This window comes from Sarcophilus harrisii, chromosome 3, assembly GCF_902635505.1.
Source record: "Sarcophilus harrisii chromosome 3, mSarHar1.11, whole genome shotgun sequence".
Lineage (NCBI taxonomy): Eukaryota > Metazoa > Chordata > Mammalia > Dasyuromorphia > Dasyuridae > Sarcophilus > Sarcophilus harrisii.
Genome location: NC_045428.1, coordinates 231,981,387 through 232,007,047, shown reverse-complemented (window position 1 = coordinate 232,007,047; position 25,661 = coordinate 231,981,387). Strand labels below are relative to the sequence as shown.

Here is a 25,661-nt window from a genome sequence, read left to right as displayed (position 1 = left end):
TAAGACAATCAATTCTGATGAATGTGACTCTTTCTAGCAATAAGCTGATTGATGCCAGTTCCCTGTTATGGGAGCCACCTGCTAGTGGCTGCTGGGGATCCTTCTGACCAGCAGAATAGATCTCTTCATGTGAGAGGATGATATTGATAGAAGGAGACTGAGAGGCAGTTTCATTCTCTGACCTCTCTCCTCTTCTCTCTTGTCTCCAATTTATTTCATTCCCAACATCTGCTCAGAGAACTGATCCACCCCTTCAAACTTGGTCCTTAACAAGCTCCAATAAAGTTGTGATAAAGAGAGCCATCTACACCCAGAGAGAGGACTGTAGGAACTGAGTGTAGATCACAACATACCATTCTCACTCTTTTTGATGTTGTTTGCTTACATTTTGTTTTCTTACTCATTTTCTTCCTTTTTTGATCTGATTTTTCTTGTGCAACAAGAGAATTGCATAAATATGTTTACACATACTGGATTTAACATATTTTAAAACCTATAACATATATTGAATTGCTTGCTATCTAGGGGAAGGGGTGGAAGGAAGGAGGAGAAAATCTGAAACAGAAGGCAATATTGAAAAATTATCAGTGCATATGTTTTGAAAACAAAAAAGCTTTAAAAAAATTTTTATACCTTTTCCCTTTCTTGCTTCCCATCTTTTTGCGTTTATTGAGACTTTGATGATGCAGCTTCCCTGCTCACTGAAACGCCACATTGACCAGGCACAGTGAGGAAATTGGAATACTTCTTGCCCACCATTACTACTTCCAGACTTTCTCTATCATCATCCTCAGTCAAACTTCCTTCTTTGAGGTTTATTTCATCTATAATTACCCAATCAAGATTTTGGTAGCTATTACAGAACACTCTCCTTCCTTCCTCAATGAAATCAGTGTCTGGTCTATAGTCCTTATCTTCTCCTCAACTCCAACTATCATATGAGGGGACTTTAACATCACATTGTCACTCCTTCAAACAATCTAGCCCTCCCTATTCTTCAGTTAACTCATCTTCTATGACCCTGTCCTCAATTTACCTGTGCCATATACAAAGATGACAAGATTATAACTTTGATCTTGTCATCACCCAGGAATATTCCACAATCACATTTGGGAATTTCAAAACTCGTTTTATCTAATCATAATCTGTGTTCATTCCACCTTTCCCTTAGTCTTATAACTCCAAATCCTGTTCTTTGTTTTAACCACAACTTCTAAAGCTTCCTCTAAATCTTCTGTTCTTTTCTAGATCATCATCCCTGTACTGACTATTACTCTCATTTCTATCTTAGTGAACCCACTGAACTCTATCACTGTCCTTTTCTCAAGTACCTTGCCATTATCAAAACTCCTGACCTACCTAGTCCTAGCCCTACCCTTGGATTACTCTCCCCATCCAATAACTTTACTCTTTCTTTTGTGTTACTGAATAGAGTTAGAGAAAATCACATGCTATGATCATTGTGCTGACCAGGATGAGAAATAATTCATTTGTACTCCAACTCTGTTCCAACTGGTATTAATCAGTTTGATGTAATTCTATAGTAGTGGTGATTATAAGTTTTATATATTAAGCCCCAGAGCATTAAACTTAATCTTAGGGAGTTAACTGGAAGCCCTCCACCTTTGTTTTTTCCTTATTATGATGACAAAGCCTAGCATGGCAGAGGTGACTCAATGACATGGAAAGTCCCTAAACTTATTTTTACACCTCCAGACCACTTTTTCTTATCCAACAAGAGCAGGTAATCATCTTATGACCACTTAAGTAGTGGAAAAGCCCAATGTTTTACCCAATCCTATCAACTTACATACCTTTTCTAAGGAAGCATCTCAAATCATGAGGAAGATTTGAGGCCCATTTCACTAGAGAGGAATCATGGATCCTTTAATACAGTACCATTAGTTCAGAGCTCTGCCTCAGTGATGTTTTCTTCTAGGATGAGCAATTATAATCCCCACAAAGGTTCACTATGAATCTATGACCCAAAATCTCAACTAGGCCCTCACTACTGCCGAGCAATTTTTTTTATACATCCCTAATTGACTTATTATCTACTCATCATAGCAGGTCTTGCAAAAGCTTTCATCTCTCCACAAACTTCCCATGTCTGCACTTTGTAACCTCTTAGCTGAGAATCTTGCCTCATATTGCACTTAAAAAAAAAAAAAAACTGAGGCCAATAGCAGAATGGCAAAGGAAAATAGAATGGCTTTGGACAGGTTGTTAGCAGAAAAAGGAGGAACATGTATTACAATTGGAGGTAGTTGTTATACCTTCACCCTTAGGACAATGCTGTCAGAAGAATCAGCAGAGAATTCAGAGATTAATTATCCACTGACTGACTAAAGTCATGGTTTAGAAAATACAAAGACATAGTAATCTTCATCCTGACCTTCTTATCAGTAGTTGCTGGAATAATAATAATAGCAAAAGGTTATATAATAGCCTGTGTAAGGAGAGCTATGCAGAGGTTAATAAACTTTTATGAAGTGGGATATAAAAAGTATTAGTCAAATTTGAGGATTAGAAAAGGTTGTGGAAACAAAATAATGGAGAAAAAAGATAGGGGGAGATTGTGGGGATTGAATTTCCACAGTTATGAAAACTGGAGAAATGAAACTTAAATAAGAAAACTGAAATATGAGAAATAGAATGTAATCATGAGTGAGGGTTTTAAATTTGAAAAGGAACCCTCTGGACTTTGTCTCCTCCTTTTCTGGTTCCTTCAAATATTATATTTCCCCCCAAAGAATGTAAGCTTCTTGAGAGTAGGGACTGACCTACATAATCAAAGGTGGAGAATTAAAATAGGAGATACTTGTGAAATGTAATGAAGGATGGAGATTCATACTTAGTAACTTCTGTAATACCCAATTATTACAGAATCAGGAGAATCAGGGAAAGGACTTGTACTTCAGGAGAGAAAATAAAAGAAAGCCTTTGCAGTTTCAAAAATATAACCTACTGGCCCAGGCAAAAATGTAAAATAAAATCTTCCCAGCATAAAAAAAAAAAAAAAAAAAAAAAAAAAGGCCATTCACTAAGAGCTCTCTTTTTTCCCATTTCTCATCTAATATCATTAAAATATCTTCTGCCACTATTTCTTTCTATGCTCCTGTCTAATATGAAGAGGTGATCCTTCTTACTAAGGCAAATTCTCCTACCTGCACAAATGACCCCATTCCATCCCATTTTCGCCAGGAAACCTCTTTATCATTACCATTCTTTTACTTATCTTCAGTCCCTTCCTCCCTACTGGCCACGTTCCCACTGAATACAAACATACTTTGTCTAGCTCATTCTCAAAAAAAAAAACAAAAAAAAAACTCTCATTTGATCTCCTTCCATCCCTACAAGCTATCATTCCATATCACTCCTTTTCTGTGTGTCTAACATCCTCGAGAATGTTGTCTATAATTAGTGCTACCACTATTCTCTCACTTTCTTCTTAACCCCTTATATTTCTCTTTCTGACCTCATCAAACCATGGAAACTGCTTTCTCCAAAGTCTGCAATATTTTAACTGCCAAATCTAATAACTTTTTCTGAATCCTTATCCTCCATGACTTCTCCATAACCATTTATACTATCAGTCATCAATTTCTTGTTGATATACTACTCTTTCTTAGTTTTCTATCTACCTGTCTATTCTATTTTTGCTAGATCTTCATGCAGATTACATCTACTAACTATGAATGACCCTAAAGGCTCTGTCCTGGAGACTTTTTCTCTTTTCTCTCTATAATATGTTCCTTAATGATCTCATCCTCTCCCTTGAATTCACTTATTTATCCAAATGCAGATGACAATCAGAACTAATAGTCTGATCTCTCTCCTTATGTCTAATTTGAATCTTCACTGCCTCCTAAACTGAATCTCATGTAAACATTATTTAATATTCAATATGTTCAAAAATGAATTTGTTACCTTTACCACCAAATTCTCCTTCCTTCCTAATTCCTCTATTGTAGAGGGCTGAAACTCCAAAAAGATATGCTTGAATCAGACAACCAAGCACTTAATGCTAAATTACCTATTCGATGTAAGACAATGACTCTATTACATAAGTTTGGATAAATGGCTCTTCTCACCATTGGTGCTTGCTGAATGTTTGGTGTTAAGATAATGATAGGCAAGGATTGAAGGGCAGAGGGAGAGGGGCCAGAGAGGCACTGGGCAGCAGGACAAAGAGGAGAGAAGTTGGTGACTCCAGACTCCTGAATCCAGAATTCTGTTTGTCTTCCCTCTTTCACTTCTCCCCCTAAAGACCAAGGACTTTAATTTATCCTGACTCTGGTGAACTCCAAGCCTTCCAGGAAGATAGCCCATATCCTACAATTGGCACCCAACATGAACCAAGCACCCTAATTTCACTAAAGAAGTCCCTGTGACCAGGAAATAGAGTGAGTATTTTAATAGACAAACAGGGAACTTACTTTGTTAAGAGCTAAACTAGGAACTTTCATTTTCTAGCTGAAATGGGGCAGATATTAGGAAAAAATTCTCCCCTACCCCACCCTGAGGAAGCTCTATAGAAAGCATACTTAGACAAATAAAGAAGCAAGATTTGCTTGTAAGTTGGGAGCAGATTGATGGACTCTTGGATACATTAGAATGCACATCCACTTGGCTCTTCAAGGAAGAAGAAATAAAGGCAGATAATTGGAAACTAGTAGGAGATCAACTATGTGAATATTACAATGATAAAGGTCCTGATTCAATTTCTAAGGAAACATCCAATATGTACAATATAATATAATTGGCCACAAAGAATCCCACAAGTTCTAGAAAAAAGAAAAGTTTTAAGAACAGCCAGATGAGAAATTGTGAGGAGAAAGAGGAAGAGACTGGAGAGGGCAATGGAAATATCACTGGAGGGCATGGGGAGTTAAGTGAACTTAAAGAGTAATAAAGAAATATCCAGGAATATCCTGGACTGCAGCAGTTACAATTGACCAACCTATGCTCACTATCTATATAAATGACATACCATTAGAAGGATTGATAGACACTGATGCAGATTATACAGTCATTAGAGGTGCCAACTGGCCCAGTCACTGGCCAAAGATTAAGGCAGACCTCTATGTATCTGGCATAGAAGGATCAATAGCAGCTGGAGTTAGTACTACTCCTTTGAGATGGACTTTTGAAGGTGAAACAGGAGTTTTTACTCCTTTTATAGTAGAAAAAAGTCCCCATCAATCTGTGGGAAAGAGACATTTTACAACAGTTACGGTTAAAAATGAGTACTTTGTTTTTTTAGGCAGGGCTGCTGCTGAAGGCCTGCCAACACTTTCACTTGTTCCTATCTAATGGAAAACTGATACACTAGTGTGGATAGAACAGTGGCCCTTAGGTACCAATGAAATTCAGGCTTTATTAGATATAATACAGGAGCAACTTGACCAAGGACACTTATAACCTTTTCTAAGTCTTTGGAATTCCCCTGTATTTGTTGTAAGAAAAATCTGGAAAATGGAAGATGTTGACTGATTTAAGAAAAGTAAATGAACAGATGGAAACTATGGGAACTCTTCAGCCTGGACTTCCATCTCCTACTCAATTGCCTAGAGAATGGCCTCTTTGGGTTATAGACATTAAGGATTGTTTCTATTCTATCCATCTCTTTAAGAAGGATATGAAAAGATTTGCCTTTTCAGTGCCCAGAGTTAACTTAGCTGAGCCTTATAAAAGATATAAATGGACAGTTTTGCCACAGGGAATGAAAAACAGCCCTACTGTGTGTCAAACGTATGTTGCTGCTGCTCTTACTCCATTAAGAAAAGCATTTCCAAAAATAATGTTATTACATTATATGGATGATATATTGGGATATGCACCTGAGGAGCAAATGTTAGAATCATGTCTACAAAAGATAAAAGAAACACTAAGGAACTACAAATTGCATATAGCTCCAGAAAAAAATGCAAAGACATGTTCCTTTTCAATATTTAGGATATGAAGTATACCCTAAGGTTTATAGTCCAAAAACTTTCCTTAAGACCAGAAAAGTTGAATACCTTAAATGACTTTCAGAAATTGATAGATTTCCAATGGATGTGTCCAGTGTTAAGCTTGACTACCTATCAATTGCAACCATTATATGACATTTTAAGGGGAGACAGTGCTTTTAACTCACCACGCCAGCTTACAAAACAAGCTCAACAGTATTTAAGAGAAGTTGAACTGGCTTTATCAAATGTGGTTGAAAGAGTCACTCAAAAACCCATGGAAATATCAATTTTTGCTACAAAAAAGGTACCCACAGCAGTCCATCAAGGAGACAGTGTGATAGAGTGGGTGAACATCCCAGTACAACCATATCAAAGCCTTACTCCTTACCCAGTGATTGTGGCTAGAATTTTATTAAAGGTCATTAAGCAAGCAGTACAATTATCTGGAATAAGACCTGACAAGATATACACCTTTTATACCAATACACAAATTAATGTATGCTATGAAACCATCCCCAGAGTGGCAAATTTTATTGACTATGGCTTCAAATTTTACACACGGGTCTCCACTAAAGATAACCAGACTATTACATAATTGGCAATGGATTCTTGAATAAAAGGTGTCTAAAGTTCCTCTTAAAGGACCAACTTTCTTTACAGATGTATCCAAACATAATATTTGTGCTGTATACTCTCATGACTTAACTATAAAGAGAAAAGTCAGAACTCCTTTTCAGTCTACTCAGCAGAATGAATTGCATGCAATCATGCTAGCATTTACTTATTATCCAAGAAATATAAATATAATATCTGATTCAGCCTATTCAGTAGGTGTGGTACAAAGAATTGCCACAGCCCAAATAAAATTTGTAGCTCCCAATATATATCAGCTCTTTAAGGAACTTCAAGAGCAAGTGAGAAAGCATCCAGGTAAGATATATATCTTGCATAATGATACTTCCAGCCTATTTTTGATGGTAATTCAAAGGCAGATAGCCTTCTAACCATGTTGACCAATATTCCTTTATTTCAGGCAGCCCAAGAATCTCATTCTAAATATCATCAGACTGCTTAAGCTTTATGTTTACAATTTGGGATAACAAAAGAGGAAGCTAGGAGCATGTAAAAGCCTATACAGCTTGCCTTCCTTTCCACACTCCTGCGCTCTCTCCAGGGAAGAACCCTTGTGGATTGAGACCCTATGACATTTGGACATGGATATAACCCATTATAAATCTTTTGATTATCTGTCTTTTATCTATGTTGTGGTAGACACCTTTTCGGGATTCACTTTTGCAATACCAGCAGCAAAAGAGTCAGCCCGAGTGGTAACTGAATTCCTTATCCAAGCATTAGCAATTATGAGTGTACCACAAGCAATAAAAATAGATAATGGACCTGCATATACTTCTAAACATTTTGCACACTTTTGTGCACAGTATAAGATTTTACACATCACTGGCATACCCTTTAATCCTCAAGGACAGACAATAGTAGAGAGGAGAAACAGAGACATTAAGACACTCCTCTAAAAACAAAAGAAAGGGGGAGCCAGGTTTTATAACCAATCAGAAGGGCAGTGTCCAGTGCAAGCAGTTCCACTATCTTTAGATAATTACCAGGTGAGATGGAGAGATACAGAAAGTAGTGAATGGAAGGGACCAGATAGGTTAACTGCTTGGGGGAGAGGGTTTTGCTTACAGATGGAGAAGGAATCAGATGGGTGCCAATGAGCCGTATTCTCCTTGTCCATCAGAGAGAGATGGAGAAGATCCTTGAAACAAAGGAGAAGACCCAAGAAACATTGAGTGGTTCCATTGCTGATTGTGTCCACCACTGAAAGAGCATGGCAGTTATGGCAATTGACTCATGGACATCAAAAATTGTTAATGAAACTGATGCAGGACTTGAAAACCCTCAGGAATTATTGGATTCCCTGACATGTGAAGTAATGGACAATAGTATGGTTTTGGATTATCTCTTGGTTGCTGAAGGAGGCATATATGTATTTGTTATTTATATATTCTCCTTCTAGGACTTCTGGAAATCTTTTACAATACCATGTTGATTCATATTGTTTAATATATCACTACTTACATGTACAATTCATGTCTGTAACACTACATTGATCCTGCATCAGCTGTGGGGAGAGTCATCACTGCTAGCCTGTGCTTTATTGCTATGTGCTTGTGTATAACTATTTCTACTAATACCCTTCAGCCCAGAAACCTGCTAACACTATCTAGCTTGAATCCCTACTTCCCTTTGGCGTTTTTCACCTCCTTTCCTGAGAAGTCAGGAAGAGGTGATCACCTGTGTTCTAAAACAAAAGAAAGCGGGAGATGTAGAGGGCTGAAACTCCAAAAATGTATGCTTGAATCAAACAACCAAGCACTTAAGGCTAACTTACCTATTAGTTGTGAGACAATGACTTTATTAGCATATGTTTGAATAAATGGCTCTTCTCACCATTGGTGCTTGCTGAATGTTTGGTGTTAAGATAATGATAGGCAAGGATTGGAGAGCAGAGGGAGAGGAGCCAAAGAGGCACTGGGCAGAAGGACAAGGAGGAGAGAAGTTGGTGACTCCGGACCCCCAGAATCCAGAATCCAGGATTTTGCTTGCCTTCCTCTTTCACTTCTTCCCCTAAAGACTAAGGATTTTAATTTATCCTGACTCTGGCTGACTCGGAGGCCCTCCAGGGAAATAGCCCATACCCTATACCCTATTATTATCAAGCTACATCTACCCTCCCAATCTGGATCAAAATATAAATGCCTTTGTTTGACTTTTAAAGCCCTTCATAACTTGGTTCTTTTTCTACCCTTCAGTCTTTTTGTATCTTATTCCCTCTCCTGATTGAGCATTTTCATGGCTATCCCACATGCCTAGAACATTCCCTTTTCATGCTCATTTTTATAAATGTGTTTTATATCTATAATGTGTATAATGGCTTGTCCCCTGAGCAAAAATGAGGGTTAATTTGCTAGTTTAAAAATAAAAAATAAATCTGAGACAGTCGCTGAATGTTGATTTGTTATAAAGAGAGCTATTTCCACCATAGTTAAACAATCCTACTATTTTGTCCAGTCTATAGAGATCACAATAGGGACTATGGTATATATTTTGGCCACAACATGGCCAGCCACAGACCATAAGTCAAATATCTTGAAGGCTTTCCAAATATTGAATTCTGAATAATAGAAAAACAAATAAAGAAAAAAATTGAGATGGAGGGGAGCAGAATGATTGTTACTAAAATATTCTTAAACTTTTAATTACAAGAAATCTACTACCTCCAAAGGAAAGACATTCCATTTTTGGATAACTCCAACAATGAGAAATTTTTTTTTCTGTACATCTTCTTCACTGCAACTTTTAGACATCATTTCCTACACTACTATTTTAGACCAAGCAGAAATAATTTAATCCCTTTTCCACTGTTTAAAAGGGAGGCATAATGCAGGCTGGTTGTCTTCCCTGGCACCAATCTCTTTAAAGACCTTTAGGGACATCATTTTAGGTTAGTAATTATTTACAGCCCATTCATACCCAAACTTGTCAAAATATCTCTTCATTCTTGACCAAGTAGGACATCAAAGACATATATGCAATCTTTTCCCCTCCCTATTAAACTTGTCATACTCACATGTTATATCCCATATCTTTACATGCTATTTTTCCATAGAAATCATTCCAGTCATCATGGCATACAGGATACCAGGATTTGTTGTGAGATGAGTAAACCTGAAGAATAAATTTTGGTCCATAGAGGCGAACTGCATTAAAAAATACAGATTTGATTCAATGAGTTTTATAAACTCTAGGGCTCAAATTCTCTCACTTAGATATGTATAAATAACTTTAAATCCTTATTTTATACAGATCTGTAGGATCCTAGAATTAGAAAATCTCTTAGACACCAATGTGGCCAAATCTATCATGTTACATAAGAAACTAAGAACTAGAGAGCAGAATTGTCTTATACAAGTCAGAACATTGTCTGACATTGTAGCTAGAGTTACTAAACTTAGGACAGACTCCTATCTGCCATGTCATTGTGTTTATTTCATGTAACTTCTATGGTTCTTACTTTCCTTACTTTCCTCATATATAAAATCAGAAGAAAAGAAACAATTATGATTAAGCTTTGTGCCGGGCCCTGTGGTAAGTGCTTTACAAATATTATTTCATTCGATCCTCACAACAAATCTGAGAGATGGGTTTTATTACTTTCCCTCAGGATATCGTTCACTTTTCGGAATGTGTCTCACAAAAGGCAGAGCTGGAAGTCAATCCTCTGGAAGAAGTCATTTAATTCTTACAAACATAGCTAGTAATTATAATCTTGCTAAGATATTTGCTGTGGGTAATTAAACTAAGTCGAGGAAAATAGACAAATGTCAACAAAGAATAAGAAAATCTAGGAGTCAGAGGATTAAGACCTCAAGAAGAGTGAGGGAGGGAAATCAGGGTCTGAGCAAGATCTTATTACTAGCCAGAGAATGTTCATTCTCATCTAAGAAGTATCTAAGAAGGATCCATTCATTAGTCTGAGGCAAAGGAGCATTGCATTCTTAGAGTAGGGGACCAAAAACTCAGAGAAGACTCACACTTGTGTGCATCTGTACAAGTACCTGAACAAAAATTAAGTATAAGCAAATGAAAAGGGAAATAGATTCTAGAATATTTAAGATACCTACAAAGATTGCCAGAGGAAATCTACATCAATTCCTAGAATTTATTCTAACATTCAACCAAGCTGGCTGACCCTCAACAAGATCAAATACTAAAGAAAAGAGGTGATGAGATAAAAAGACTCCCCCCCAAAAAAGAACCAAGAAAGGACAAAATCTTACACCTCCATTAATAGGAACATGATTGACAAATAAGATTTTTATAACATACAGCTTGACAGGATTGTAAAAGAGTGTAACATATAAATCTCACTCTTAACTGTAGAGTTACTGAAACAATTTTAAAATTGTTTCATTAAAAAAATTTATATAAAATTTTAGTTTAAAAAATTTCTAAGTTAAATAAAAATGATTGTAAAAGTTATTATGTTATTAAATGTTATTCAACTGCCATAAAAATAACTTTATTGAATTCACCAATTTGCAGAAAATATTTTAAAAGCACTAAATGATTATAAACATTCTTATTATATAGTATTTGTTATATTCTTAATCAACAACAATTATTAATAAGCAATATCCCTTGCTCTTATTCTGATTATTTTTCTATAATATACAATTTTATATTATCTTGAAAAACAAATGTCCAAAATAAACTTAAAGACACTTACTTTTGAAGAGAATTCTTTCAGCTCTATAATTTGCTTTCAATTGTCCATGTTACATTGACTAAAGTTGACTTTGACTGAAGTTCAAAGTTTTTTTTAAAAACTACTTATGATTAGAATACTCTCCTAACTTTTCCCTCCTTACAGCTAATAAAATCCCAGGTCTTTAAAATACTGTGGGACTTCTCTCTACCAATACAAATCATGGGTCTACCACATATTAGTAGACCATTTCTATGAATTTGTCATTAAAAAAAAATCATAAAATAAATTAATAAAAATCAAGGGGCAGCCAGATGGTGGAATGGATAGAGTACTTGTCCTAAAATCAGGAGGATCTGAGTTCAAATGCAACCTCAGAGACTTACTAGCTGCGTGACCTGAGCAAGTCATTTAACCTCAATTGCTTCATGACTCAAGCACATCCCCCAAAATTCCCTATTGAATAGGAAAATTGCTACGGATAAGAAAGACTATACAGGGTAGCATCTTCATATTACTAATTTCTATATATACCTACCACAATGGTTCTCATCTTCCCCACTTGGACAATGTGATATTCCATCACACCAATTAGCTGGATTGATACAAGTTCCTGAAGTTCCACATTCTATTCCAGAATTTGGGCAGGTAGTTTTCACTTGAGGGAAAAAAAGCAAATGAAATGTACACATTTCACTAAGAAGGAAAAGAGTAATAACTCGCAAATTCTACTGTTTTTAGCTCCTCTATCTCAATGCTATATGTAATTTTAGCAAATTTAGAACAAATACAGCCTCTATTAAGAGATAATAAGACTGTCAAAAGAGGGAAAACATATTAATCACTTTCAAGTCACCAGATAAACCATCACCCTCAAAAATCTGAAAGAATATTTTTTTGTGGGGCAGCTAATTGGCATAGTGGATAGAACACTGGCCCTTAAATCAGGAGGACCTGAGTTCAAATCTTACCTCAAATACTTAGCTATGTGACCCTGGACAAGGCACTTAACTCCAATTGTCTCACACACAAAAAGAAAAAGAATATTTTTTTGTTATTGGCTAAGTGTTCACATTTACTATTAAATTTTATTCACACTAACTAATAAAAATCCTATATTGCTTTGTATAAGTATCATGTGTATTTTAAAAGCTGGGAGAGAGGGAAGTATTGGTTTAAAGATTTGCAAATCTAATCAAATGGAAAAGGAAGAAGAAGGCAGCAAACAGTCACAAATAATTTATCAAGCAACACTTTACAAGATAGATAAAATGTAACAAGAACAATAGTAGAAATGCACAGAAATTTACAAAAAATGATCCAATAATAGAAATTAATGACCACAGTTTCCTATACACAAATATACAAGTAGGTAAAGGATAGATCTCAATGCAGTACAATGCAGTACTTAATGCAAGCCAAAAAGGAGTATAAATACCAAGGATCCCCCAAAAAGAATCCATACAAATTAACAATGGCAATTAGAAAGGACAAGACAATTTAGAATGCAATACTCCAAAAGTCAAGACTAAAGACTTACCAAAAAAATAATAATAATAACCCATTAAAAAAATAAAGTATAATACTCTAAGGATGTAAGGCAATGGGCTTTTAGTAGGAAGAACAGATTTCCAAATGTTTCTAATGATAAGGTTACAACAAAATAATTAGACAGTAAAATTATAATGTTTGGGAAATTACTGTGTACTCCTTTCAGAACTTGACAAATACTAATCAAAAGTTAAACAATAAACAAGTTAAGAACTTGACTAGAACTTGAAAACAATTAGAAATAATATTTTGTTTCTTAATGAATGAAAATAGAAATAAATTTAAATATTTCTTAACTTTTCAACAGCACCTTTACAAAAATTGATGATGTTTTAGGTATAGTGACTTGCTGACAAAATGAAGAAAAGCAGAAATATAAAACACATCATTTATTTCAAACAGACTATGAGGCCTAATCAGTTAGGCTATAGAATGAATTCTTAGTTTGGATGCAGGATAAATTACAATGGTGTTGTATATCAATTTTAAATCAGATTTTATAAGATTATTTCAAAGGCCCAGAAATGAAGGAAAGTCTTGGCAAAGGCCAAAATTCATGCCTAATTATCAAATTTTGAGAATGGTAGTGTACTTTACCTAGTGACCCCAAAAATATTCAACTAAAAATTATAGACACTCAATACATGAGGCCAGAACCTGAACCCAATCTGTTGTTAAATTCTATCAATATTACCCTTCTGATATTTCTTATGTACTTCCTCCTATTCTCAGATATTACCATAACTAATGCAAGGCCATATCACCTCACATAAGAGACCATCCAAAAGTACAAGAGCAGAGTCTAATCAAAGCACAAGATCTCTACTCAGACATTGAGGGTGATGATGTGAACAAACCAAAGAAAAGTCAGGTAATATGATGAAATACCTTGGACTGAGTGTTGACCAAGGGATAAACCTGGAAGCAAAGAATAACCTCACAAGTCCAAATAAAGCCTCATTATAAAATATCCTTGCCATAAGGATTGTAAGAGTACCTGGAAGAAATAAAACAAAATGTAAGGGATAAAAAGGAGAAAATGACAAAGGGAATGATACCTTATAAGAGATGGTGGGAAATCTCATACAAATAGTGATTACCCCCAAAATCAGAATGGGCTAAATGGAAAATGACCTAGTGAGACAAGAAATATTTTTAAAAAAATTAAATTAAAAAATGTAACATATTATTAAAAATATTAAAAGAACAGATAATATAAAAATATTTGAAGTACTTGAAAATCACAACAACAAAAAATGGCTGAATAATGGCATCCAAAAAAAATCATAAATGAACAAGAGGACAAAGTAAAAACAAAAGGAATCCAAGGTAAGTTCAGAAAGAAAGCTCAAAATGGAAAATTCTCAAATTATCATAATCAAAATCAGGAGTATACAGGTCAAAGAGTAACTAGCAAAAACAAAGAGATCAAGTGTTAAGGAATCATAATCGCAATCACACAAGAATTGAGAGCCTCTATAAAAGCTCAGCTTAAAAAATGAAATTCCAAAAATCAAAAAATAAAGACTTTCAATAAAGAATATTTCATCTGAAAAAAAAAAACTAAATATAATTCTATAATGGAAGGGGAATATAATTTTATGACAAAGAATTGCTAAACATTTCTATTGTATTCTATTCTATTTGTACTTTTAAAAGGGATAGATTATATATCTATATATGTACATATATAGATATATGAAGAAATACAAAGAATCTATTACAATGGAAGGAAAGATGGGAGAGTGGGTAATGGGCATCACTTGACTCTTATTCTCATCAGAATTGGCTCAAAGAGGAAATATAATATAGCCAATGAGTTGAATATAAAAATCTACCTTACACAACAGAAAAATAAGAAAGGACAGTAACTAAGGAGGATGAGGGGATTGACATAAGAAAAGGCAAACCAAAAGAGGCAGAAGAGAGAGAAGCAAAACACTTCAAGAGGGAAAAGGTGAAAGGAGAGAGAGGACAAACAGAAGGGAAAAATAGAATGGAAGGAAGGACACAGTAACTAATAATAATTGCAAGTGTGAATGGAATGAACTCTCCCATAAAACAGAAGAGGACAACAGAGTGGATAAAAAACCAGAAGTTACAATATATTCTTTATAAGAAACATACTTGAAGCAGAGAAACAAAATATAGAGTAAAGGGAAGTGACTAGAAAAGAATCTATTATGCTTCAGCTGAAGTTTTCAAAAGCAGAGATAGAAATCCTGAGCTCAAAGGAAAAGCTAAAATAGATCCAATTAAAAGAGATAAGGAAGAAAACAACATGTTGCTAAAAGGTACAATAAAAATGAAGCAATATCAATACTAAACATATATATACCAAGTGATATATCATCCAAGTTCATTTTTTAAATAATAGCTTTTTTTATTTTCAAAAGACATGCACAGATAATTTTCAACATTCACTCTTATAAAATCTTGTGTTCCAGATTTTTCTCCCTTCCTTCCCCTCATCTTCCTCCCCTACACAGCAAGTAATCCAGTATAGGTAAAATATATGCAGTTCTTCTAAACATTTTCATCATAGCTCTTTTCAACAATGAAGTGATTCAGGCAAATTCCAAAAGACTTGTGATGGAGACAACTATCTGCATCCAAAAAAAAGATTGTGGGAACTGAATATGGATCACAACATAGTATTTTCACCTTTTTTGTTGTTGTTTGCTTGCTTTTTTTCCTTTTTGATATGATTTTCTTGTGCAACATGATAAATGTGGAAATATAAATAAAATAATTGCACAAGTTTAACATATATTGGCTTACTTGCTGTCTAGGGGAGAAGATGGGAGGAAGGGAGGGATAAAAATTTGGAACACAAGGTTTTGCAAGAGTGAATGCTGAAAACTATCTTTGCATACATTTGAAAATAAAAAGCTATTTAAAAAAGCAAAAAAACTGCAATATTAAAAATAAACATATTTCCATATTTATTATGCTACACAAGAAATATCATATCAAAAAAGGAAAAAAAAATGAGAAAAAGCAAGCAACAACAAAAAAGGTGAAAATATTATGTTGTAATCCACATTCAGTTCTGAGAGTCTTTCTGATTATTTCATATAGAATAATATTCCATTGCATTTATTTACTATAATTTATTCAGCCATTCCCTAACTGATGGAAATCTACTTAGTTTTCAGTTTCTTGCCAGTACAAAAAGGGCTGCTACAAATATTTTTGCACATATAGGTCCTTTTCCTTTTTTTATGATCTCCCAGTAGAGACTGCTAGATCAAAAAGTATACACAATTTGATAGCCCTTAAAAATGCAAATATATGTGTGAGTGTGTATGTGTATGTGTGTGTGGAGAGAGAGATCATTTTTATTACATTAAACTAAAAACCTTTTGCACAAATAAAACCAATACAATCAAGATTAGAAGGAAAGCAAAAAGCTGAAAAACAATCTTTATAGCAAATGTCTCTGATAAAGGCCTCATTAATCAAATATATAGAAAACTGAGTCAGATTTATAAGAATGCTAGTTATTCTCCAATTGATAAATGGTGAAAGGATATGAACAGACACTTTTCAGATAAAGAAATGAAATTTATCTATGCAAGGAAAGAACTCAAATCATTTTGATTGAAAAATGCAAATTAAAACAATTCTGAGATAACATATCACACCTATAAGAGTGGTTAATATGACAAAAAAAATGATAAATATCAGAGAGAATGTGGGAAAATTGGGATACTAAAATGCAGTTGGTGGAGTTGTGAACTAATCCAACCATTCTGGAGAGCAATTTGAAACTATGTCCAAAGGGCAACAAATTGATGCAGCAACACTACTACCAGATCAATATTCCATAGAGATCATTGAAGAAAAAAGGAATATGCCAAAATATTTATAATAGCTCTTTTCATGGTGGGAAAATATTAGAAACTGAGGGGATACCCACCAATTAGAGAATGTCTAAACAAATTGTAGTATATAAATGGAATGGAAACTGACAAAGATCCCTATACTGTTTTGCTCAGATTCCATATTATTGTGTAATATGAAGTGATGAACAGGCAGATAAAACCTGGAAAGACTTGTATAAATTGATGCAAAGTGAAATAAGGAGAACAAGGAGAATATTGTATACAGTATCAGCAACACTGTGTGATGATCAGTTGTGAATGACTGGGCACTTCTCAGCAACACAATGATACAAAACTAGTACAAAGGACTCGGGAAGGAAAATGCTATCCATATCCAGATAAAGAACTAATTCAGGACTTTGCAGATCAAAGCATACTTTTTTCACTTACTTTATTCTTTTTTGTGCTTTTTTTTTTCTTTAGATCTTTTTCTTCTTTTATAACTGTGACTAATAAGGAAATAACTTTACAAGATACACACTCTTATCATTACCTACCATTTTTATATTTTGGGGAGTTGGAGGGGAGGGAGGATAGAAGAAAAATTTGGAATTTAAAATCTTACAAAAATGGATGCTTAAAATTTTTCTTGACATGTAATTGGGGGAAAAAAAACACTATTTTAGTAAAAAATAATAAAATACTTGCAGAAAATATATAAAAACTTTCCTTCTATGGGAATCATATCACACAAATGATACAAAAATCTTAGCTCTCTTAAAGGCCTCTGCAGATGAACTGGCTCCTGATTCTATAGGCTAAAATAATCACTCCTTTATACACAACTAGAGACACAGAATTATCACCAAGTCAAGTAGAGAATCTCTTTTATTCCCAAGGCAATGAACATTCACAATACTTACATAGTGACAGTTTCATGTTACCACATGCTATCAAGAAAGCACCTTCCAACAATACTACTTGGTCCCCCAACCCCTTTCTGGGAAGACATTTTAAAAAATAATCACAAAGAAAAGGAATCCTGTCAAAGAGGGTGACTATAACTTGTTCTCCAGAGTATACAGAGCCCTCTGAAGGAGGCAAGAACCTTAAGACCAAGACAACTATGAAAATGGAATAAAGGTTAGAGAGGCTCAGCAGAAACAACCATGTCCAAAAGTCAATCCATTTTTATCAAGTAAGTCTTCTTAGAGACTGGATCCCAGAACTCCAGTCTCAGGACCACTGAACTAGAACATTCCCCCTCTTTCTAGGATGCTGTTGATTAGTCATAAATTTGACTTCAGAAATGTCGGACACCTGATTTGAAGGATCAGACAAATAATTATGTAGTTGTTGATTAATAGGAACAAATCTTTTCCCCTAATATTTGCATTTCATTTTGCCATTGAAGAAGGTTGAGCTTCACTTTGGTTAGGTGGGTGTTCTAACTAAATCAGTTTGAGAAATGATTCATTTTGACTCCTACTTTATTCCTCAGGGTTGATCAGTTATATATTCATATATATTGATAATTAGACAAGATAGGTTTTTATAGTAGGTCTTTATATTAGGTCTCAAACTTTAATAGTGACTACTTTGTTTACCAGTTACAAAACTAGCTTGTACAAACCACAAGAAAACTGACAAAGATCCCTATACTGTTTTGCTCAGATTCCATGTACAAACCCAGCATGAAATGGGATGCCTTGATTCTTTGAGAATTTCCCAAATTATTTTTGTAACTCTGAACCATTATGTCTTGCTGAACATGAGTAGGTGACTATCTTGTGACCACTTAGTCAGCAGGGATGTCCCATTGTTTACCCAACCTGTGACTCCCCTGTCATTTTTAGACCTCAAGAGCAAAGAGCAATGAGATTCTATATTCTACCTATTTTGTATTTTTGAATATCAAACTCTATAAAAAAACAAGGGCCTGTGTATCAGAAGCATCTCATATCATGAGAAGATGAGGTCCACTTCATTAGAGAGGACCATGAACTCTTTAATAAAGTGCTATTTGTTTGGAGCTCTGCCTCAGTGGCTTTTTTCTCCCACAAGTTAACAGATTTTTAATACTAATCTTTTTATCCAAGTCAAAAGAAAAAGTTGCATACTTTATCAACAGGAAATAAAATGAATTTACACTTACAGGCACTTTGGTCTATGATAATTCTCTTTTTGGCTCCCTAAAATATTTCAATAGAAACAAACACACTAAACACTTATTCATACAGAGTAAAAAATACATTTTAAAAAATGCAGGCTCTTCAGTGCTCAATAAACAACACAATTATTTCTCATTGAATTTACTCACTCATATATATTTTCATTCAAACACTCACTTATCGTAGAAAATACTTTGAATGAATGGATAATATTTGTCTAAGAAAGGTCAGCCAAAAGGCTCTTATAATTGCAATTCAAATACCTATGTGTCTCACAACACAAAGACTCATTCCTCCAGAAAACTTTCTCATTTAGGGGGAAAAAAATTCTTATATTGGGAAATCATTTAATGATATAGCTCAGCCTCAAATCTACCAATCACTATACACATTTAACTTCCATTTATATTCTTGCAAAGTAAAAATGTATTAGTAATTCACTTTTTCACCACCATTTTATGAGTACTAAATTAAAACCTCATAAACACCATGTTAAAATTGCACATTTTAATAAATTAAACCAACCATTTTAAAAGGCTAAATGGACACTTAGGTAACAAAATTAAGTCATTCACATCCCTCCCACTCTTAACCAAAATATTCCCAAACTATTTTAACTTCCACTTAACTAGAGAAGTACTTGTGTTGCTTGGATGGTCAAACTTAAAATCTCCCAATCCATTTAAGATCCCCAATGAGTAATGAGGTATTGCTTTAACACATACTAGATTAACACATTTATTTTCAAAGACAGTCCTACTGATTTCTTTGTTCTTAAAATTCATGTTTAAAATAAAACAACAGATCAGGGTTTTCCCTGAAATGAATCAATAACAGTCCCTGGGAATGTGAAAGAGTTACATATAAATTAACATTAAAATGTTGGCAATTAAAAATCCATCAGGACAATTTCTTAATTTTATCATTTCACTGGAAAGAGAAGTATGGAAGTCCAAAAATGGCTATAGTTAACCACCAGATCTTACAAATAGCAAATGTGAAGGAATCTTAATCTTTCCTACAAAGATGACTGTTTCATAAAGATTTTAGAGAATATACACACATGAAGTGAAAATGCTTATAGTATTCTAAGCTTAAAACATGACCAAGCAAACCAACACATACACAGTACTGTTCGTCCCAAAATGGGGAATGATGGGTATGATTGGGCTATAAGAGCAAATGTGCATGTGTGTGAGAGAGAGAGAGAGAGAGAGAGAGGGAGGGAGGGAGGAACAGAGGGAGGAAGGAAGTGGGGAGAGAAGGAAGGAGTGAGGAGAAAGGGAGGGAGAGACAAGGGATGCCTGTTGTTTATTCTGTCTACTTCTGGGTGCCTGAAAAGTTTCATTGAGCATAATCTTTTTGAACATTGACCTCCAGAAACATGAGCCTTGCAGGATCATGAGGGACAATGGGAAAGACATCAACACAACCAGTTTCAAATACTCTAGAGCTGAATCCTGTTCTGGGTCCCACTTGAAAGAGACAGATTTATAAGTAATTTAGTAAATGGGGACTATCAGGATACTAAAATGGAGAATGTGGGTTCTCTAAACTTTAAATCAGTCAACAAAAAGTCTTCCTTCTTAGATTGTCAAGAAGGAATGTCAGCAAGTAGGTGGCACAGTGTGTACAGCAATAGACCTGGAATCAGGAGAACTCAAGTTCAAATTTGGCTTCACACACTTGCTAGCTGTGTGATCCTGAGCAAGTCATTTTGTTTTCTGGATTATTTCCAGAATCTTCTGGCCTTTCCCTAACCAAAATGGATTGGATTAGATCCTAGATTTTCTTAGGGTTGATTTCTTCCTTCATATGAAAAATCATGTGATTTAATGCATCTGTCACCATGGCCTTATCTGGCCTTGTCAGCAATATGTCATTGATGTAAAAATGTATAGCAACGCCTTTAGGAAGGAAGAAATCAGGGACAATGTAAGGGAAATTTCAGATGGCCCTGGAAAAGGACTATATAATAGATTGCTTCCCAAGTGAAAACAAACTGCTCCTGACTAATCTCAGTTATAGGAGTAGAGTGAGGTGGAGGGGAAGCATTAGTGAGGTCAATAACTGCAAATCACTTCCCTTGGGCCTATTTGTTCTATAACATTTACAAGGTCAAGGACAACAGTAATGATGGGCTTTATTCAGCTCCGTTTTCTCACTGTAAGCTGTCAATTGTCATTTGCTTTCCTAATAGGTAATAGAGGATTGTGGTAAGGGATAATAAATAATATATTTGACATGTGTAATATTATAAATATAATAATATTATAATAATTATATACACAAATACAATAATAATAAATAAAATAAATAAATAAACCTAAGAAGAATAAAATTATTATCACTTCCATCATTTCCATCACTGGAGGGAAAAAAACCTGTCACCAACCAGACCTAATAATGTTTGATGTGGACTACATAAAATGGTTCTGGTAACACCAAGTATTTCCACTTGGCCTTACCTGCATAAATGATGCTTATAAGGCCCACTCTAATTCATCTCTTAAATTATTTAGATCTCTATTTCTGTAAGGCAAGTTTTATATTCTTCTGTGTATATATTCTTTAGTCATTTTGAATGGAATTTCAGTTTTTATTGTGTTTTATTAGGTAATGTTCATAAAAGCTGGTAATTTCTGGGTTTACTTATCCTGCTACTTCATCAAAGTTATGTATATTTTGAAAAACTTAATTTTATTATTTTTTTATTAAAAAATATTTTTCTTCCTTTTACACTACCCCTTCAAAATTAAGATTAGATCAACATCTTATACTATATCCTATAAGATCCAAATGAATATATAATCTAGATGTAAAAAGCAATATCATAAATAAAAAGAGAATAATATATACCATTCATAACAATGGAGAAAAGAGTTCTTAACCAAGAGAGATCACAGAAGATAAAATAATTTTGTAAAAAAACTTCAGTTTTACAGAACCACACTAAAGAAATTTTAATTAGAAGGAAAACAGTCAACTACCAAAAATCTTTTCAGTAGGTTTCTTTGATAAAGGTCTCAGATGCAAAATATATAAAAAAACTATCTAAATTACTCTGAGAAACTGCTTCATGCCTCTCAGATTGGCTAAGATGACAAGAAAAGATAATGATAAATGTTAGAGAGTATGTGGGAAAACTGGGACATTAATGCATTGTTGGTAGAGTTGTGAAATGATCCAACCATTCAAGAGAACAATTTAGAACTATGCCCAAAGGGCTATCAAACTATGTTCCAAATTGCTCTCCAGAATGGTTAGATTAGTGATCTTTTAGGTCTGTATCCCAAGGAGATCATAAAAGAAGGGAAAGGACCCATATGTACAAAAAGGACCACTACCACTCTTAGTGGTAAGGAACTAGAAATTGAAATGAGCCCATTCTTTGGGGAATGGCTGAATAAGTAATGATATGTGAATGTAATAAAATATTGCTCTATAAGAAATAACAGCTGACTTCTGAAAAGACTTATATGAATTGATGCTAAGTGAAATGAGCAGAACCAAGAGAATATTATACACAATAAAAAAACAAAATTATGTGATGATTAATTGCTATGGACTTGGTTCTTTACAATAATGACGTGATTTAGGACAATTCCAATAGACTGGGATGAAAAGTGCTATCCACATTCATTCAGAGAAAGAACTATAAAGACTGAATGTGGATCAAAGCATGTTTTTCAACTTTTTTGTTATTTGTTTAGTTAGTTTTTTTTTCCTTTCTCATGTTTTTTTTTCCTTTTGATTTCATTTTTCTTGTGCAATATTGTGAATATAGAAATATGTTTAAAAGAATTTTTCCTATTTAACTTGTATCAAATTTCTTGCTGTCATGGCCTAGGGTGAGAGGGAGGGAAAGGGAAAGAAAATTGGAATACAAGATTTTGTAAAAACTATCTTTGTATATATTTTGAAAAATAAAATACTATTTTTAAAAAAGAACTATTGAAATTTATAAGAATAAGAGCTGTAACAACAAGAATATGTGATGATCAACTGTAATGAATGTGGCTTTTTTCAACAATGATGTGATTCAGGCCAATTCCAATAGACTTGTGATGAAGAGACCATTTGCATCCAAAAACAGGAGTATGGGAACTGAATATGAATCATATCATAGTATTTGTACCTTTTTTGTTATTGTTGCTATTTCTTTTTTTTCTTTCTCGTTTTTCCCCTTTGATCTGTTTTTTTCTTGTCCAGTATGATAAATATGGAAATATGTTTAGAAGAATTAGAAGAATGTTTAACCTATTTTGGATTACTAGCTCTCTAGGGGATGATAGAGGTGGGGAGGGAGAAAAATTTGAATCACAAAGAATGAATGTTGAAAACTATCTTTCCATGTATTTGAAGAAAAATTTTTTTAAAATTGTAATTGTTCTTGAAAAAATAACAAAAGCTGTTCCTCAAAAAATAAATGTCTAGAAGTTATGAAAATGCAATTCTCAGCAGAAAAAGTACAAAATATCAACTGTCATGTGAAAAAACATAATTCTAAATCACAACAGAAAATACAGTATAAATCTGCGTGCACATAAATATAAATATAGAATATATAGTAAAAACAATTCTGGGATAACATAATAACAATATAATCGACTTCCGGCCAAGATGGCGGCGAGGAGACACACAGCTATGTAAGCTCCGCATTTTCTCTCAGAATCCATCTCATTACAAGTCTCTGAATTAATGCCTGACTGAAAAAAAAAAAAAAAAAAAACCACAATCAGTTACCAAGAGAAGACATCCTTGAGATCCGCCAGGAAAGGTCTGTTTTTGCTCCAAGGCGGACGGTTTTAGATCGGGCACAGGCTGAGGGCAGCAGCAGTGAAGCTCAACAAGCAGCTCACAGCCAAGCAGACCGGAGGGGTTGGGGAATCTCAGCCCCTTGTGGGAGAGCTTCACCCAGGATTGGATACTTTGGCCCCAGCACAATAGTAGCCCGGCAAAGAAGCAAAACACTGGGGTGAAGAATACAAAGCCAAACAGCTGGAGTTCCCTTTTGGGGCCACCCCTCCCCCACAGCAATCTCAGCACGCCTCACAGTCTTCAGAGTGCAGGCCAACAGAGTCCTGCTAGTGCCTCGCTGCTGCCCCCTCAGTCTATAAGAGGAAGCTGGAACGCCACCCAGCCCCCTCCCCAAAAAAAGCAGATTCCATTTGGGTATTTTTTCCTTTTTTCTTTGCTAGTTTGTCTTCTGATTCTTTCCTCTGACAAAAATGAGCAAAAAGTTAAAAAAGGACTTTAACGATTGACAGCTTTTTTATACAGACAGAGAACAGACCTAAAACCCTTGAGGGATAAAACAGAATCTTCAGGTGAATCCCCACAGGAGATCATCTGTTCCTCGCATAGATGAATTCATAGAAAATTAAAAGGCTCTCACAAGAGAGCTAGAAGAAAATGGAAAAAGGAGAAGGAGGCTTGGCAAGAGAGTCTGAGAAGTCATCCCACTCATTTAGAGACAGAGGGATAAAGAAAACAAATCCTTGAAAAATAGGGATTAGTGAACTGGAAAAGAAAATAGCTCTTGAAGAATAAAATTTGGGAAATGGAAAAATTCCATAGAACAAATTGGACAATTAGAAAAAGATATTTTAAAAAGGAGGAAGAAAAACACTTCATTGAAAATAAGAATAGAACAAATGGAAATTGAAACCTTGAGGAGACAAGAAGAATCCAGTCAAGCAAAGACCAAAACCAAACAATGGAGAAAAATTGAAATACCTTCTGGGAAAAACAACAGACCTGAAAAACAGGTCTAGGAGAGGCAATCTGAGAATCATTGGACCCCAGAAAAAAATGAAAAAGAGCCTACCACTATTTTCCAGGAAATTATCAAAGAGAACTGCCCAGAAGTCATAGAAACAGGGAAAATAGACATTGAAAGGATTCATCGATCCCCAATTGAAAGGGATCCCAAATCAAAACACCAAGAAATATAGGCGGCCAAATGCCAGAACTCCAAACAAAGGAAAAAAATACTCCAAGGGCCACAAAACCCAATTCAAATACAAAGGAGCCACAAATAAGGATCACCCAAGATTTAGCAGCATCCACAATTAAAAAGATCAAGGGCCTGGAATATGTTATTCAAAGGCTAAGGAACCGGTATGCAATCAAAAAATAACTTATCCAGCCAGAAATGGACCTTTTCCAGGGAAGAAGATGGTCATTCAACGAAATAAGTGAATTTCACCTATTTTGGTGAAAAACAGAACTTTAACCAAGAAGTTTGATCTGCAAATTAGAACCTCAAGAAAAAACCCAAAAAGGTAAAAAGAAAATCTTGGGAACTATATTTTCTGCTGTAAAGATGTATAAAAAATATATGTTACCTTTGTTCTAGAAATTAGAGGTGGAAAGGACATTGATCAGAAAAAGGGTAAAGTGGAGGTACCTTAATTCCACAAAGAGGCAAAGGAAACCCATTATATCTGAGAGAAAGAATGGAGGGGATGAATAAGGGATTTTAACCAAAGGAATTGGGTTTAAGAAAAAAATTTTAGACATATTCAATATAAAACTTTCCCCATCCTTACTGAAAAGTGAGAAGGAAAAGTGAAAAGGGAAGGAATAAGCTAAGCAGAAGGGAAATACAGAAACTGAGAGGGAAAGGAGTAAGATAGGGGAGGAACCTAAGGTGGGGGGAGGGATACTAAAAAGGGAGGGCTGGAGAACCAAGGGGCTCACAAAGTTTAAACTGGAAGGGTTGGGTAAGGGGGAAAGAAGGGAAAAAGAAAATAGGGGTTAACAAGATGGCAAGAATACAGAATTTAATTTTAACCATAAATGTGAATGGGGTAAACTCCCATAAAGAGGGAAGGATTAGCAGAAATGGATTAAAAGCCAGAAT

The 25,661-nt window shown here is 34.7% G+C and overlaps 1 protein-coding gene across 1 annotated transcript in view; it reads right to left on the bottom strand.

Annotated features, from left to right (window-relative positions):
- The window catches only part of TMPRSS2 (transmembrane serine protease 2), a 123,684-nt gene that overhangs the window by 44,123 nt on the left and 53,900 nt on the right, over nucleotides 1–25,661 (bottom strand). The window contains exons 6-7 of the mRNA XM_003766371.4: nucleotides 11,783–11,902; nucleotides 9,607–9,736 (exon numbers count right to left, since the gene is read on the bottom strand). Coding sequence (XP_003766419.2) covers nucleotides 9,607–9,736; nucleotides 11,783–11,902 — 250 coding nt within the window. The remainder of the gene's footprint in view (nucleotides 1–9,606; nucleotides 9,737–11,782; nucleotides 11,903–25,661) is intronic.